General features: G+C 38.0%; 3 protein-coding genes across 3 annotated transcripts; all 3 read right to left on the reverse strand.

Moving 5' to 3' along the window:
- LOC18780757 (probable leucine-rich repeat receptor-like protein kinase At5g49770) lies at positions 5,049-5,528 on the reverse strand. Its single transcript, XM_020562378.1, has one exon. It carries the CDS (start codon positions 5,526-5,528, stop codon positions 5,049-5,051), a length of 480 nt encoding a protein of 159 aa, XP_020417967.1.
- Positions 5,565-7,090, reverse strand: LOC109948682 (cubilin-like). The gene is made up of 3 exons (XM_020562379.1): positions 7,086-7,090; positions 6,441-6,812; positions 5,565-6,358 (listed from the first exon to the last, which is right to left on the reverse strand). The coding sequence occupies exons 2-3, from the start codon at positions 6,790-6,792 to the stop codon at positions 5,565-5,567; spliced, it is 1,146 nt and encodes a 381-aa protein (XP_020417968.1). The 5' UTR covers positions 6,793-6,812; positions 7,086-7,090.
- Positions 14,241-16,188, reverse strand: LOC18779467. Its single transcript, XM_020562803.1, has 3 exons — positions 15,192-16,188; positions 14,473-15,009; positions 14,241-14,376 (listed from the first exon to the last, which is right to left on the reverse strand). The coding sequence occupies exons 1-3, from the start codon at positions 16,002-16,004 to the stop codon at positions 14,278-14,280; spliced, it is 1,449 nt and encodes a 482-aa protein (XP_020418392.1). The 5' UTR covers positions 16,005-16,188; the 3' UTR covers positions 14,241-14,277.

A 17,991-nucleotide genomic window follows, 5' to 3' on the forward strand; every position in this document is an offset into this window, starting at 1 on the left:
AGAATGAGTAGATAACAAGTGAAGAGTGGTGCTAGCACCCTCACTTGATGTGATAGGTTGAAGGGGTTAGAGAGGGAGAGCTTGATGTTTTCTCTCTTCCAATTTCACTAACTCGAAAATCCTATGATGATAGGATTTCATAGCTACACACTTATAGGATAAAAAATGTCATAAGAGTGACAAAAATGTCCCCAAACCCTAGTGTAGCCATGTCATCTTTTGCTATCTTGGTCCAACACATTAACCCTATAATGTGTCACATATGTGCCTAAGTCCATATGGTCAAATCCCTTTTGAATTTCCAAGTCGTATGAGACCTTTAATTAAAGTTTCATAACTTTAATTGAATAATTAAATTAATCTAATCAATTTAATTACTCTAGTGACTTGACTAATTCAATCCCTCACTTGTCTAACGAGTGTTGGTCCCAATCATCCTTAGTTGACCGTGTCAAGTGTCGGGTCAACCGTTTTGACCTTTGATCTTTGACTTTTGACTTTGACCTTTGACTTTTACATTGACTTTGACCAAGTCACAAAATCATTCATTCTCTTTATAATTTCCCAATCGATTCATTTTCGGTGTGCGATTTTATAGGTTCTAATTAGCGAGGCAGTGGGTATGAATGATTCACTCTGAATCAAGTGTGAATTGTATTCCTCCATACAATTCTCCCTATTGTGAAGGTTAATTATAATTAGTCCTTACAGGGCTTCCACAAGCCATGAGTGACACCTAGCAGTATGTCATGGCTACCCAAACTAAAAATAATTCATTTAGAGAACCTAGTCAGTTTGTGATTACAATGCAATTTGATCCTTCTCTAATTCAATACTGTCATATTCTTGAGATATGGTAAACTTGTGTCAAAATCCCTAATATGTCATCTCTAGATTATATGATTCAATTTGATGAAATTGCAAATGTTCTTGTTTTAGTTTCCATCCAATACTTTGGCCAAAGATTCATGAATCATATCTTTAGAGTATTCTCTCTTCTTACTAAGAGCAGAGATTCCTTATTGTACATTCACCTGTCTCTACATACACGCTGAGAATCCTGAGGAACACCTTTAAGTCACATCATTTTGATACGACCGTATAGTGCTCTCAAAGAGAAACAACATATACACAAGACAATTGTGATGTCTCAGGTCTAAGGATTAATTTGCATTATCACAACTTAGAATTCTTTGTTTGATACTTGTGAGTAAGACTTCCATACAAGAATTCTAGAGTTGATCGTGTTCAGTGGACTCCATCCTCTATAGAGCGCCTACACATCTGTCTCAGTGTCTCTACACGAATGACTGGAGACTAGTCATCCTCCCAATTGAGCAGACATAATGTGTACCAGTCTTTGCAGGTCACCATTGTCCAATTGGTGATCCTATGACCAGGAATATTTTAGGATACGATATTTATATGTATGGAAAGGTCTCGTGCATCTAACTTCTTTAAACCACTTTCCATTTATATCTTAATCCATGGACTTGTTACTTTGTGTACGTTATGTATCTAAAGCAACGTTCTTGCCCCTTTGATTATTATATATTATTTCCTTAGAATTATCCATTTTATATTAGCTTCCAGGGCACAGATCTAACAAAGCAAACTCTACAAATTCTCACGACTTTCATGGATGAGTATGGTTTGAATTCTAGGTAGTTTATTAGCAAGGCAAAGTCCCGTGTTTATCTTGGAAAGGCTGTTGTCCCATATAGCTCTCTCATTCTTTCTTGGTTAGGGATTTCCCGGGGGGAGTTCCTTTCACTTATTTGGGTGTGCCTCTCAATCATGGGTGTCAAAAACGCTTTTTTTTTTTTTTTTTTTTTTTTCCAACCTTTAGTTGATAAGATGTGGCAGCTTATGTCACATTGGAATGGCCGCTCGTTATCTATGGAGAGGCGTCTCACTCTCGTTAAATCAGTGGTAATTAGTTTGCTATCTCACAGTTTTTCAGTTTGTGCTTGGCCTGCTTTTATTCTCGTATAAGTACGTTCTTGGGCTTGTAACTTTATTTGGACTGGTTGTGAGGATTCTCGTGGGTTTTCAACAGTTGCATGGAAAAATATTGTGTTCCTTACTATGAAGGGGGTCTTGATCTTCACAACTTTGCCTCCTTAAATAAGGCTTTTCTCCTAAATAATTTGACTACTTCTTCTATGGTTGCAATTTTTTTCCGAAGTCAGATTTTTTAACAGCTTGGGACTGCCTTGTTCGTGCTATAAGTGTTCATCGATCTTGCCTGGTTTGGGTCCACTTTGTCTCTCACTCACTTTGGACTATTGGTAATGGTGAACATGTTTCTTTTTGGCATGAAATTTGGTTAACTAAGCCCATTGTGGATGCTTTAGGTATTCATGTGTATATGTAAGTTCTTGAAAGCTAAAGTCTCAGATTTCATTTTGAATGGTCGTTGGTGTTAGCCTACTTCTCTTCATAATTAGATGCAACCCATTTGGAATCAAGTGATTGCTATTACATTACCTGCGAGAGCTGGAGTAGAGGACCAAATTTGGACTGATGAATCTGATGGTCATCTCACATCAACTCGGGCTTATGATTTTAAGCGTAACAAACAACCTCTTGTTACTTGGGACCACTGGGTTTGGCGTTCTTGTTATTGCCCTCGTAATTCTTTTCTTTTATGGAAGTATTTGCATAGTAAACTTGTCACTGACTCTCTTTTGCGTCTATATGCTCTTTATGTCACTCTGAGGTTGAAATGCTTTCTCATCTCTTTTTTGGTTGTACTTTTTCTCGTCAAATTTGATTAGCTTGTTTGAGTTGGTTTAAGGTGGGGATTCTTTTTTATTTCACCCTTTGTTTCTTTTCCCCTTCATCATGGTTTTGGCTCCCAAGTTCAAATTTTATGGTGGGGGATGGTCAGAGCTGGTTGCTATTCTATTTGGGCGGCTCGTAATGTGGTTTAACGAGCTCTCCCTCCCAGTTTCCTCTATTGTTCATGCAAATAAGTTACAGTTGGTTGAGATTGATTCTCTTAGCACAAAAACTACACGCAAATATGTGTCTGATCTTTGTATTCTTTGAGCTATTGGGGTTCAAGGGTGTTGAGGATTTGGCTTCCTCCTTCAATTTCTTAGATTAAGGTCAACACTGTTGGTGCTGCTCGTTGTAGTCCTGGTTTAGTTGGTCTTGAAGGTATTTTTTGAGATCATTTTGGCAATTGTTTATGTTGTTTTGCCTCTTTTCCTGGACCTGCTTCTTCTTTGGAGGCAAAGTTGCATGCCCTTATCAATGCTATGGATTTAGTTGGGGAAAGAGGTTGGAATTACTTGTGGATTGAATGTGACTCTTCTCTAGCTATTCTTTTTCTTTGTTCTTCGGATCGTCGAATACCGTAGCGTTTGAGCTTTCGTTGATTTAACTATCTTGCTTTGCTCTCCCGAATGTATGTTCGTGTCACTCATATTTTCTGGGAAGGTAATCAGATTGCTAATTGTTTGGCTAATTTCGGTGTGGATCATTCTGGGACATTTTATTGGGACTCTTGTCCCCCTTGTGCGACTTTTGCTTTTTTTTTTTTTTTTTCATAACCTTTCTTCTCGACCTAATTATAGGTTTTGCTAGTTTGGTTAGTTTCTTATCTATTGGTGCTTGGGCATACTATATTTCTTTGCGGGGTTTTGGCTCTTCGTCGGTGGATGCTTGCATCCTGTGACCTTCAGTTAGGAGCTAATCTTGCATAATCCTTTATTATTATTATTATTTTAAAAGGTATGTTTTTTTGTTGCTTTTCTATTTAATGCAATATAATCTAATTTGTTAATGAAATATGTGTGCAACTACTCTTTAATTTGTGATTGACAATTTTTTTTCCTATTAAACACATATTGCTTATTGGAGGTAGTAAGGGACCTTATGGGGGCATAAGGAGCTTCTTTTTGTACCAAACATACTAATATTTAACTTTATCAAATTAAAACATTAAATTTTTATGAATTTGATTTTTGATTATTACATGTTCATTGACGGTGACTTTTAGTTATAAAAAATTGTTTTACAACATTAAGTTATAGAAATTTTTTTTTTTATAGTATTTTCGTATTAGATTATGTGAGGCCCCAATTTAAGTTCACACATGGCCCTCAAAATCTCAGAAATTGCCCAGTCTCATATCAACACAGTTAATCTGTTGCAATGTAATTCTATGGCTGTTCCATGTAAGAGTACACCTCTCAATTCCAAGACCCAACTTTCTTCCTTAGATAGTGATCTACTATGACTATCAGGCCCCACTGAGCACTGTCACCTCGTTGGTTCTCTTAAGTATCTGACAACACTTACCCCACAGACATTGCCTTTGGGGTTCATCATGTCGCACAATTCATGAGTGTGCCTCGCACTTCTAACCTCGCTGCTGCTAAGCGTATTTTGAGCTATCATTTCTCAATCCCCTTCTGGTCCTCTTGCACTTCATGCCTAGGCATTCTACTTCATGTTATTGTATTTTTCTTGGTATGAATCTAATCCATTGGAGTGCAAAGAAACAACCATTTGCTTCTCGTTCTAGCGCTGAGTCTGAATACCATTCTCAAACTTTACACTCAATGTTTGTCAAAAACAAAAAACTTTATACTCAATGCGCTAGACTTGCAGCCTTATAATGATACTGTAATTCATCACTATCAATCCTTTTTGTTTTTTTGTAGACACCTAGTTGCTACATTTGGTTGAACTTAGGTTGTTTATGTACAATATGTTTTTACGAGCAATGGATGCCTAATTGACAACTTAATTGATTAATTATTATGTAACATTGACAACACTACTGATGTACCTAAGTTTTATTTTCTTCTCTGATTTTTTTATTTTCCTTTGCAGATTTTGATTGCAATATAGTTTTGACGTAATGATGTGAAAGGAATAGTTAGGATGTGTAATCTGGCTTTCGATATATGTAATGTGGTTTTTACCAAAGCCTACACCTAAAACATGTACAAAATCCACAGCTCAGAATTTCATCCAACAATTACTGCGACTGTTGTTCTAGTTTTTCGCTATAACAATGTGTTTGTTTTGTTTCAACCTGAAGCAGTGGAAAACAAGAGCTTCACCTGCTTCAAACCCGACAAAACATCACCTATCTTGGGATTATTCTTACCCCCCTCAACTCTCCAGCTACTATCAATGCACCACTTTGCAATTTCACCAAGCTTTACAAAACCCATTTTGCATGTTTCATGGGGGATGGTCAACCTACGGTCAACGCACTCCTGACTGCCAAGGAGCTCATTTATCTCTTCTAGCCTCCTAGAATTTTTATATGTTTCTCTGTCCACCAGAGGCTCACCTCTTAGAAGCTCAACTAACAGTAGCCCAAAGCTCCATATGTCTTCAGCCATTTCTGATAGTTGCTCAGGATTAGCTCTGTTGCTGCTGCTGCTGCAATAGTTTGCAGCCCCAAAACCTCCTAATTTTGCGTTGTAGAATTCATCAAGAAATATGTTTTCAGATGTTATGTTTCCATGACATACTGGTGGCTTCAAGTACATATGCAACATTTGAATAGCAGAGCAGATTTGTAAAGCTATTGCTATTCACTTATCCAAGTCCAGTGTTTCTCCTCTTTCCCTCAAGTTCAAGCTCAAGTCTCCCCTACCCATGTACTCAAACACAAAATAGTGTCTTCCAAGTCCGTCTTGAGAATGCCCCAGAAATGAAATAATGTTTGGATGAGAAGAGGATTTGGCCATAATCTCTTGTTGAAGTTCTGTTTCAGCAGCTATAACTCTTAGAGATTTAATTGCTACCAGACCTCCATCAGTCGAAACTGCTCTATAAACCACAGCAGAAGGCCCCTCTCCAATTCGGTTTTCCACCCTAATAGCGTCTGTGCTCATTAGTGTAAGTCTCTCGTCTGAATCCATTGCGTTTTTGAGCTCTAGTTTCTTTCTAACTACAGCTAATGCCACAGCAAGAAGAGAAACACTAGCTGCTATAAGTGCTAAGACAACAATAAGGATGACAACGAAGACCTTGTCATGATTCACAGGATGAGCGATGTAAGAGTTAGCTGACCAGCCTTCTCCTTGATCAGTCTGAGTGGTGAATGCAATAATAACCTCACCACTCAAGTTCAATTGTGGGAGATCAGAGCCTGTAAACAACCCGGAAAAGTTTGCTATCTGCTGCATTGTGCCATTATAAATCGCAAGAAAATCCAAACCTTTAGAGATGTTTATATGAGTGAAGGTTATAAAGACAGGAGTTCCAGGTTTTCCATGGAGAACCCATTGGCATTTCAGTCCCTCTACATAGGGAAAGCTAGTAGATGCCACGTAGCCGATATTTCCATCATGTTTGTATAAATTTTCCTTTCCATAGCAAAGTCCTAGCATTGTGCAGGAAACTATTAAAAACAACTTCTAAGCATTATATATAGTTAAAACAGTCATATTAGCTTGGGATTTTACCTGCAGAATAACTGAGCTCCCATCCTCTTGACTCAAAAGAAACTTGGTCACCAGTTCTGAACTCAATGTAAACTTTTGAGCTCATCAACTTGAAATTCTTCTCATATCTTCCATTGTTTGATTTCAACGTAGAACACTCTGCAGATTTTGATTTTGACCTGCAAATTAGCAGGTGATCATCACTATCTGCTGCAACTGAAAGGTAGTTGATGGTGAATCGGATAAACTTTGCTGTTGGGTAGTGGATTGCCCAACGACATTTTTGGTTTGGGGGATATGGCTGCAAACCATTGGAGCGGTTTACTATAATTCCTCCCCTCAAGTATCCTTTTGGCTCCCTTAAGATAACCATTGCATTAGTTTCATAGGTTTCTGGAAGGAAAAAGAAGGGGAAAACAAACTTGATTATGTTAAAGACAAAAAAGAAAAGAAAAACACCGGAAGAAAGGCTCTCGTTAATTTGCCAAAAGAGGAGGAGAAAATCAACAAGAACCTTTCAAAACTTTGCAACACGTATATGAAGATATTTTATGGTTGACTGTTATCATATTCTTTACTAATGAACAGAGAAAAAGAGGGTCATGCATATTGCAGAAGAAGAAGGCATTTAGCTTTCTACTTCCCTGTTTGATTCTTATAATATACCTGAGAGTTTCTGTTAAAGTATAAGTGTTTTTAGCTGAGTGTGTATTGTTTAATTGTGAACCATTGGATCACAGTCCAATGGACAGCTGAGATGTATTCTTAGTTTTAGTAGAATTGTGCCAAGTGTAGCTATCTCATAGGATAGTTTAATCAATGGTTAGATTGAATGATGTAAGAGGAATATTCTATTCCTAATGGATATTTTTGCTCTGCACAGCTTGTGCATGACTAAGTAAGAGATAACAGACTCATTTTTGATCTTCTTCTTCTCCAAGTTTTCTCTCTGTGTTTTCTCTTCCTACATGAGCTCCATCTACCAATAATCCAAAACCTAAAAACAGATCATAGTCTGTGAATTCTAACATGGTATCAGCTGCCTGGTTGGTTATTTAGCTGGGCGTTTGAATCTGTGAAGGAAGTAAGCTGCGATTTCTTGGAGATCTGTGTCTAACATGGCAGGATCTGGAGGTGGTGAGCTGCGAGCTCCGATCTTCAATGATGAGAACTATGAGTTCTGGAGCATAAGGATGAAAACCATTTTCAAATCTCATGGGCTTTGGGAATTGGTTGAGAAAGGAATAGGAAGCTCAGATTCGAAGGGAGATGATGAATCTGATGCAAAGCAGAAGGAAAAAGAGGAATTGAGTGGTGCTGGGAAGATGGCTCTAGCTGAGATCCTGATGAAAGATGCTAAGGCCTTGGGGTTGATTCAAGGAGCTGTATCTGAAGGGATCTTCCCTAGGATTTCTCATGAAGAATCATCTCATGGAGCTTGGAACATTCTGAAGGAATTTCATGGTGATAAGCAGGTAAGGAGTGTAAAATTACAGAGTCTTCGTAGAGAATTTGAATATACTAGAATGAGAGAGGATGAATCTCTATCTGCTTATCTTACTAAGTTGTTTGATCTGATAAATCAAATGAGAGGTTATGGAGAAGAGTTATCTAGAGAAAGAGTTGTGCAGAAAATGTTAATTAGTCTGCTGCCTGTGTATGATCCAATCTGTTCTGTAATTGAACATTCAAGGGATCTAGATGTAATTGAGGTTCAAGAGGTGGTAGCCTCATTGAAGAGCTTTGCTCAAAGATTGGAAAGACATCATGAGAACAAGACTGAGAAGGCCTTTGCTAGCTTGAGTGTAGATACCAAATCAGCTAAGGCCACTGGAAATCAGAATTCCAAGCAGCAGAAGAATTGGAAAGACAAGGAGAAGAAGTGGGATAATAAATCTACTGATGGAACTAAAACTCCTTGCAAACATTGTGGGAAATTGCATTATGGAGAATGTAGATTCAAGGGCAAACCGAAGTGCTATAACTGTGACAAGCTTGGTCACATTGCCAAAGACTGCTATAGCAAGAAACCTGTGGAGCAGCAGCAGCTTCAGTTTGCTACTCAGGTTATCTCTACACCAACCATGTTCTATGCTAACAATGCAACTGAGAAAAGGTCCATGGAAGAGGTATGGTACTTGGACAGTGGGTGTAGTAACCACATGACTGGCAGAGAAGATGTTTTGATTGATATTGATAGGAATGTAACTGCTAAAGTTGCAATGGGGACAGGACAGTTGGTTGATGTCATTGGAAAAGGAAGCTTGATGGTTGAAACTAAAATGGGAGGGAAATATATCAAGGAGGTGCTGCTGGTATCTGGTCTCAAAGAGAACCTACTCAGTGTTGGACAAATGATGGAGCATGGATATTTTCTTATCTTTGGAGATAACAAGGCAGAAGTCTATGATGATAGCTCTCTCTCAAATCTGGTGGCTAGAGTGCATATGAAAGGAAATAGAAGTTTTCCTTTGAAACTTCAAACAGACTTGCATGTTGCTCTAACTGCAAGCATTAGCCAATCAACATTGCTTTGGCATAGGAGAATGGGGCACTTAAACTTGCAGAGTTTGAAACTGCTGCAGAATGAAGACATGGTGTTTGGTCTGCCAGAAATAAAAAATACAAATGCAGTGTGTGAAGGCTGCACTTTTGGAAAACACTGCAGGAAGGCATTTCCAAAAGAAGCAACCAGCAGAGCTACATCTCCACTGGAATTGGTACACACTGATGTGTGTGGTCCAATGCAAACTGTTACCAAAGCAGGAAACAGGTATTTCCTTACCTTTATAGATGACTGTACAAGAATGTGCTGGATCTATTTCTTGAGATGCAAATCTGAGGTATTCACAGTGTTTAAGAGGTTTAGAGCCACTGTTGAATTGCAAAGTGGATATAAGGTGAAGAAACTAAGAAGTGATAGGGGAGGAGAGTACACCTCTAATGAGTTCAATAAATTCTGTGATGAAATGGGAATGGAGAGGCAGCTTACTGTGGCATACTCACCACAGCAGAATGGTGTGGCTGAGAGGAAAAACAGAACCATAGTGGAGATGGCCAAGTGTATGATGATTGAGAAGGGCATGCCACTTGAGTTTTGGGCAGAAACTGTTAATACTGCAGTGTATGTTCTAAACCGAAGTCCAACTAAAGCTCTGGACAAGAAAACACCATTTGAAGCCTATAGTGGGAGAAAGCCAGGACTTAAACACTTAAGAGTGTTTGGATCTTTGTGCTATGCACATGTTCCAAATCCACAGAGGCAGAAACTGGATTCAGCAAGCAACAGATGTGTGTTTCTAGGATATGGCAGCTGTGAGAAAGGGTATAGACTGTATAACATTGCCACTGAAAAGGTGATTATCTCAAGGGATGTGGTATTTAATGAAGAAGCTAGCTGGGATTGGAATGCACAAAAAGAATGCAGTGTTTCAGTGCCATTTACTGAAGTTGTGTCTGAAAAGGAGAAAGGGAGCAATGACACAGTTGTGAAACAAGCAGAACATTCAGTTGAGAATGAGCTGCTAACAGAAGACAATGAAGAAAGATCTGTGGTGGACACAGGTACACAAGATATTGACCACACTCCATTGAGATACAAAAGTCTTACAAAGATCTATGAAAGATGCAACATCTGTATCATTGAACCAGAAACCTTTGAAGAAGCTGTCAAGGATGCAGCATGGCAAAAGGCAATGGAAGCTGAACTTGAGATGATTGAGAAGAATGAAACTTGGGATTTGGTAAAAAGACCATCTGATAAACTTATAGTTGGAGTCAAATGGATCTTTAAAGTCAAGCTAAATCCGGATGGATCTGTTCAGAAAAACAAAGCAAGGCTAGTAGCTAAAGGCTACACTCAAAAGCCAGGAATTGATTTCAATGAGACATTTGCACCTGTTGCTCGGCTTGACACAGTTAGAACACTGATAGCTCTGGCTGCTCAGAAAAGGTGGAAGCTGTTTCAGCTTGATGTAAAGTCAGCCTTCTTAAATGGAGTTCTACAAGAGGAGGTGTATGTGGATCAACCTCCAGGATTTGTGGTTCAAGGCAAGGAAGACAGAGTTTATAGACTCAAGAAGGCTCTTTATGGCCTTAAACAAGCTCCAAGAGCTTGGTATGAAGAAATTAATTCATATTTTACAGCTGCAGGATTTCAGAGGAGTCCTAGTGAGGCTACATTATATGTGAAAGCTGCAGAAAGTGGAATCCTAATTGTTTCACTATATGTAGATGATATCATCTACACAGGAAGTTCTGAAGAATTGGTAATGAACTTTAAAACTGAAATGATGAAAAGATGTGAAATGACTGATCTGGGATTGTTGCACCATTTTCTGGGATTGGGTGTGATACAAGCTGAGTCCTACATCTTCTTGCATCAGAAAAAATATGCAAGAACATTGTTGGACAAGTTTGGTCTCAAAGACTGTAAAGCAGTGTCAACTCCACTAGCTATGAATGAGAAATTATCCAAGGAGGATGGAAGTGAACTGGCTGATGAAAAGGTGTACAGACAGATAGTTGGAAGCTTGCTATATCTGACAGCAACAAGGCCAGATGTCATGTTTGCTGCAAGTCTTTTGGCTAGATATATGCATGGACCTACAAAGAAACACATGGGAACTGCCAAGAGAGTACTTAGATACATTCAAGGTACTCTAGACTATGGCATATTATATGAGAAAGGAAAAGAGGCAATGCTGGTTGGATATTGTGACAGTGATTGGTCAGGTTGTGAAGATGATATGAGAAGTACTTCTGGCTATGCTTTTCATCTTGGATCAGGTGTTTTCTCTTGGGCATCAGTTAAGCAGAGCAGTGTAGCACTATCTACTGCAGAGGCAGAATATGTTAGTGCAACTGAAGCTACAGCTCATGCTGTCTGGTTAAGATTTGTTCTATCTGATTTTGGTGAGGAACAAGTTGAGGCTACTCCAATCCTATGTGACAATACTTCAGCAATTGCAATAACAAAGAATCCTGTGCATCATCACAGGACAAGACATATAAGTAGAAGATTTCATTTCATTCGTGATGCTTTGCAGAATGGTGAGATTGATCTGCTATACTGCAGAACTGGAGAGCAGAATGCAGATATTTTTACTAAGGCATTGGCAAGGGATCGGTTTGAATATCTAAGGGGCAAGCTTGGAGTCATCTCAGCTAAACACTTAGAAGGGAGTGTTAAAGTATAAGTGTTTTTAGCTGAGTGTGTATTGTTTAATTGTGAACCATTGGATCACAGTCCAATGGACAGCTGAGATGTATTCTTAGTTTTAGTAGAATTGTGCCAAGTGTAGCTATCTCATAGGATAGTTTAATCAATGGTTAGATTGAATGATGTAAGAGGAATATTCTATTCCTAATGGATATTTTTGCTCTGCACAGCTTGTGCATGACTAAGTAAGAGATAACAGACTCATTTTTGATCTTCTTCTTCTCCAAGTTTTCTCTCTGTGTTTTCTCTTCCTACATGAGCTCCATCTACCAATAATCCAAAACCTAAAAACAGATCATAGTCTGTGAATTCTAACAGTTTCAAGGCTTAGTTCCTGGTATTCTGGTCCCAAACATATGGTATGATGTATCGATAACCATTCAAACCAACCACATTGAAACTCATTCTTTTCTGTATCCCTGAACAAAGGAGGATCACCATTATCCCTCCAAAATGGAGAGGCACAAGAATTACTAACTGTCATCCCACTGCCATCATTACTAACCCATCCACTTCCATCTTGGTTGGTAACCTCCTCAGCAACGTTGGCAAGCATATAACCCACCAAGCTATCAACCTTCTCATCACCATTTGGAGGTCCCAAGTAAGAATTTCCATGAAAAAGCATTGAACATTGATCAGCAGCATTTTGAGGGGGTCTTGCCCAAAGAATATTTACTTTCAACCCTGCAAAAACCTCAAGTTGAAACCCTCCACTACACATGTCCATCAGTTGCCTCTGCTCCTTGCTGTCTAAGAACATCACAGTGTAAGAAAACACAATATGGTAGATACTGTTATCATTTACTTCGAAAAGACGATGACAGTTCAGGTTCCCATCAAAACCTTTGATGGAAGACTTGTTGAACACTGATCTCCCAATGTAAACTACTTGGTCTAGGGTCATGTTGAGTTCAGGACCTGTATATAGAAGCACTCAGCACCCAAATCCGCTCTATCAGTGACAGCAACATTATTACTGTCTCCATACTGTCTAATAATCTCCCACCAGTTTCCCAATGTAGGAACCTCAGAATCCTTAACAAGATATTGAAATGAAGTTAGTGAAGTAACAGACATTCTTATAGCTTCTCTATCAGATTCTTGCCAACCAGTACCAAACCATAGAATATTAACAGAGACCGGTTCTGTCATGAGTTTCCCTCCATGATATGAAAGACCAAAAGAGCTTTCACCTGAAGAAAAACGCTGAAACTAAGCAAGAAAGTACAGTGAAGTGCCTATTAGAATAATTCCAACCATTTGAAATTTTCGAAAAATATTGTAAATGTTAATGGCAATGTAATGGAATTATCATCGTAAGTATAGTGTGGGTTTCAGCCGGCATGTGAAGTGTGGGAGCAAATTTCCCCACGAGAATATTTGGTTCGAAAGATTCCCCTCCCTTCTTTGCCGCCTCTTTCTCCTTGCAAAATAGAACAAATACGGGGACCACCCCCGGGGGGTGTTGGCCAAAGCCCCTCCGATGCCTAAATTAGTTCAATTGAATCGTATAGGAAACAATAGCTAATAGGGTACGGAGATATGTTTATAATATAAACCGGGCGGCCGGAGCCTTATGTAAAAGAGAGAGAGAGAGAGAGAGAGAGAGAGGAGGTAGCTAGGCTCTATGAGGGAAGATCTCTATAGAGGTTTTAGTAGTACTTCTGACGTACCTCATCCTTGTGCGTAACCAAGTATTTATAGTGGCCTTGGAGAGGTTGGTGGGGTTGGTGTAGTTGGTGAGGTTGGTGAGGTTGGTCTATTTAGGGATTATGAATTTAACCGAATCCCTAATTAAGGCGAGGATAACCCCCAATTTGATTAGGTAATTCCCAATGAGGTTAGGTAACTCCTAATTAGGTCAAATAATTCCCAAATTGATTGGCCTAATTATTTGACCTAGGGTTCAAGTTTAATTTGATTCCCACATGAAGAAAAAAGGTCCTAAAGATTGAAGTAAAACAAAAGAAATAAACCAATAAGTTGGAAAAATGAGAGCAACCCAATGGCCGGCCAAATAACTTTTGATGGTCTTTGAAAGGAACGGACTTGATTAGAATGGCTGACGGAGTGGATGACAATTGACATGTATAAAAGACGGGTAAATGGTTCCATTAAGGGAAAACTAGTTAAAAACACTGATTTTTTTTTCCTTTTGTCTTTCTTTGTTTTCCAAGTAAACCACTGGCTTCCAATGCAGGCGAGCAGCACCCAAGTCCACTCTATCAGTAAAGGGTACATTGGTAATCCTCTATTATTATTATTATTATTAGGTAGTTAAATTAATAGTGTACTTAGTTAATATTACATTTTGATTTAAATATTAGGGTGTACTTAGATCATAGAGTGTAGTCAGTTAATTTTAGAGTTCGTTTAATAACACCTTGAAAAAAGAGCGTGACATGAAATGCCATGTGACATGCCACATCAATTAGTTTCAATAAGTTGGTATAATAGTTAGTGCCCGTAGCATTACTGTACATATCTAAAATTGAAACTAAAACTAATGTCGAAGAGTAATTAACTAACTTATTTTCATTCAAGAATTCAATCTTTAATGAAGGTAAATGTCGAAATATTAATTTTCTTTTCCTTTCCATTTTTTGGTTGTGATAAACATCGGCTTTTGTACAATTAGGCGATAATTTCACCCTCCATGCAAGCTCTGTATATAACTTGAGTAGTGTTAATGTCAGGTGCATATGCTATATCACAGCAGTCTATTCCTCTGGCCTGAAAAGTAAGTAAACAACATAAGACACGAACAAGTCAGTAATAAACATATATATACTTGTACTCATGAAAGGCAATGACTAATTAAAAGCTGACCTCCAAACGTATTGCAGGCAAAGTAACCTGAATTTTGGTGATAAAATCCGCCGAGTGGTTTCCACTTGAAGAACAAGGTGGCAAACCACGTGGAGCTGTTCGTGAATAAGTTGTAACAGTTTGGTTCCCTTTAACATTCTCATCAATAGAATCGAAGGAAAACAGATGAGGAGCTTGACATGGATCATTGTAAGTTAGCCGGGTGTTGAACACGTAGAATGGCGGTCTTGTATTCTTCCAAGGCCTAAATGTCTCGAGGGGTCTCCGTAAAATGCTCCGGGGAATTACGTTCTCATAAATGTGAGCAGAATAGCCCCATGAGATTGAGAAAGACCAATTGCTTGGTCTGTGGTAGCAGATGGTTTGTTGAAGAAGACGAGAAGGGTCAACTTTTGCTGGCCTCATGAGGTGGTTAATGGACTCAGAGCGGCTCATGAAGGGGAAGATTGGGTCTATGGTGTCAATGTGGTGGAGGGAGAGGAGAGGAGATTGTGGATGAGATGATAGAAGACCTGATATGTCACCATGGAGATCAATCTGTAATTACAAACACAAAAATGGACTCAGAACATGTGTTTTAAGCTACAACTACTTCTAGCTCGTTAATTTATATCTTAATTAGTGTTTTATGTTCTCTCAATACAGCAAGAAATTACTTATTATTTGCGACAAACTACAACTACTTATTAGTTTTTGATGCGTAAGAGGTGATTAATTACCTGGTGAAACCCCTTTTCTTGAGTTAGAGCGACTCCTAGATCAGCCAAACATATATGTAACATAAAATCACTGAACCGCAAGTATGGATATCTCTCAATACACTCATCCAACTTTGTTGCCAATGTTGCCACCAACGGGTAGCTCAAAGCATAACCGCCGCCGCCAAAGGCCATATCGAAGGAAAAATCGAAGTTAGAGTGAATACATTCCGAACTGGAACCAATGTAATAGTACTTAGTGTGGTCATACTTTGCAAGAACCTCAACTAAGTTATCAACAAAAAGGACGGTATCATCATCACCCATTACATACCATCTCACATCTTTGTCACCCTCTCTGAATGTCTCCAAAATTGTACGTATTATTCGTACTTGGTCTGGCCTCACAATTTTTGGGTACACTTTGAATCCGGTGATGTCCTCATTGACTCGAAAAGGAGGAGCAGATGAAGGCCATGGTAGAAATTCCAGCGTAGGAGCTCGATCTAAAAAGAGGTAACCGCGGGTAACATTAGGTTTCCACCATGCTTCAGTGTATGCTTTCTTCTTCTTCCATGTGTTCATGGAGCCAACAATTCCGACCACAATGTGGTTTAGATTGGTAGGAGGTAGGGGACTAGGGGAACTTGTATTAGCTTCCGGACAGCTTTGCTTGAAGGCTTCCAAGAAATTTGAAGGTTGGTAATTGTGTGATTTGTCAAAGAAAAATATGTAAAAAGATAGTAGGATTAGTGCTGAAATAGCTAGAAAAGAGTTGCATAAAGCTAGTTTTGGTTTAGATGAGCTAGAGTTGATGGACAGTAGAGAACACATTTTGAAGGATGTAGGCAAAGTGATTAACTAAATAAAAGGGAGAAAGAAAAACATTCCCCAATAACAATCCAACCAGAGCTCTCTCAATAATTTTTGTTTTTGTTTTTTGAGGTTTTGAGAGTTTTAAAAGGTTTCCAAGTCCATGATTCTTGCTTAAGTTTTCTCATGCATGTGATGTTATTTCTCTTTGATACGTTAATGCAGTCACAAATGTTACGGTAAATCCCATAATTCATGTTCTTAAAGTCAAATGATGAAACTTGTTCATTACCGTTTTTCCACACCATGATGGGTTGAAGTTGTTATAACTTAATTACTTAAAGAAAAAGCTTGGCTCCTTAAAACTGATGAGGAACTTTTCCCCAAAACAAATGGGATTTTGACGCATGTCAATCTCATTTAACTTTTTATTTTTCTGAAATTCTTTTAATTTTAAAAATAATTGTGCCTCACACAATCCAACCTTTACTTGAAGTAGTAGTTGAAAATCAAAATGAAAACGAAAATAAGAAATCATTAGGGAAAGTCAAAAGAATTACTTTGTACTTCACAAAAATCAAGCAGAGAGATCGATGATGATAGCTAGAGTTGGCATAGCGTGGGACAAAAGGAGTAATTCTACACTTATCACATTTTTATCCTACATTTCTATACCACATCATGATGTGGCATGTCCATATTATATGCTACATCAATTAAATAAATTAAGTGTAATTTAATTAAGACAATTAGAAAAATAAATATTGGAATAAATCATAAAGGAAAAGAAAATATTAAATAATTTTAATTGATGTGGTTGTCCACCTCAGCTGTCACATTAGATGGTATAAAGATGTGGTATACAAATGTGGTAAGAGTAGATTCTTTGTAAAATAATTGTTGTAGAAGTCTTTGTAATTAGGCTAAAGTTTAGGTATACATGCATCTAATAGAAAGTTGGCCCCCAATATTCAAAAAATAGAAGTTGAAAAAGATTAACAGATGAATAGATCGTGTTGATCAAATTCAAATTTGTCTCCATTTAATTAGAGGAAATTCCAGGTTCGACTTCATTTGTTTGGAGGTCTCCATGTGATGAGTTCGATTTATACCTAGTTAATGGTGATGTAAGCTTGCTGTGAACGTATTCATTGTATGTTGACTCCTTGTAAAAGTATCTTGTAATTATCCTATCGTTTGTAAAAGCCAAATATGAATTTATAGTGAAATAAGATTTCTAAATTTTTTGCATATATTCGATCAGTAATTATGATCCAGTTTACAAGTTCTTAACACAAAAGCAATATCATTGATCTTTCGACATCCATTTAACAAGTGCTCTGCTTCAAGCCTTGACCTTATTGGAGGAGGAGAAAACATTTAATCTCCTCGTTTGAGGGGAAATACATAATTACAGGAATTTTTAAGTTTCTTTTCACTTTCTACAGCCACCCACCTCCCCCCTTTTTTCTGTTGAAAGGTACTTGTACTCGCAGCGTCACATGCTCAGGCAATATCAAAGGCCGAAATGATAGGGAATGCGGACAAATAGGTGTAAACAGAATTCCAGGAACCTGAAATTATAAAGACCAAATCATAATAACAATTTTATAGTTGCAAAACATGAAACAGCTACAGGTAATAACAGTTTTAATAGATTTATTGATTTCTTATTTAGGATAAGATCAACCAGAGTGCCTTTTTGTGAGATTATTTTGAATATCCCAGGAACAAGATTGTCAGATTCATTGCAAGTTCCTCCTTCAAGATGTTAATTTTCTGATCTCTTTTAGCATAAGATTCTTCTCTTAAACATATATATATATACACAGAGAGGTTCCATTGAAGGACACCTTTGTAGGGCTCACTCCGTATTGTATTTCACTAATCCAAACCTTCTATGGTTTAGATAATCAGTCAAAGATCATCTCTGTTTTTATACTAGTCATCTACTTTGTACTTCACATCTGTTTTGTGTTTGTTTCAGAGTGAAATTGAACGTATTAGC

The sequence above is a fragment of the Prunus persica genome, chromosome G4 (assembly GCF_000346465.2).
Source record: "Prunus persica cultivar Lovell chromosome G4, Prunus_persica_NCBIv2, whole genome shotgun sequence".
NCBI lineage: Eukaryota > Viridiplantae > Streptophyta > Magnoliopsida > Rosales > Rosaceae > Prunus > Prunus persica.

Bases quoted from the DNA above. Each gene is read 5' to 3' on its own strand.
- LOC109948682 (XM_020562379.1), bottom strand. From the start codon at position 6,792: ATGGTTATCTTAAGGGAGCCAAAAGGATACTTGAGGGGAGGAATTATA. The intron at 6,359-6,440 runs GTAAAATCCCAA...GCACAATGCTAG, and splicing joins GGAGCTCAGTTATTCTGCAG to GACTTTGCTATGGAAAGGAA.
- LOC18779467 (XM_020562803.1), bottom strand. From the start codon at position 16,004: ATGTGTTCTCTACTGTCCATCAACTCTAGCTCATCTAAACCAAAACTA. The intron at 15,010-15,191 runs GTAATTAATCAC...TTGTAATTACAG, and splicing joins AAGAAAAGGGGTTTCACCAG to ATTGATCTCCATGGTGACAT. The intron at 14,377-14,472 runs GTCAGCTTTTAA...CTTACTTTTCAG, and splicing joins TGCCTGCAATACGTTTGGAG to GCCAGAGGAATAGACTGCTG.
- LOC18780757 (XM_020562378.1), bottom strand. From the start codon at position 5,528: ATGTTGCATATGTACTTGAAGCCACCAGTATGTCATGGAAACATAACA.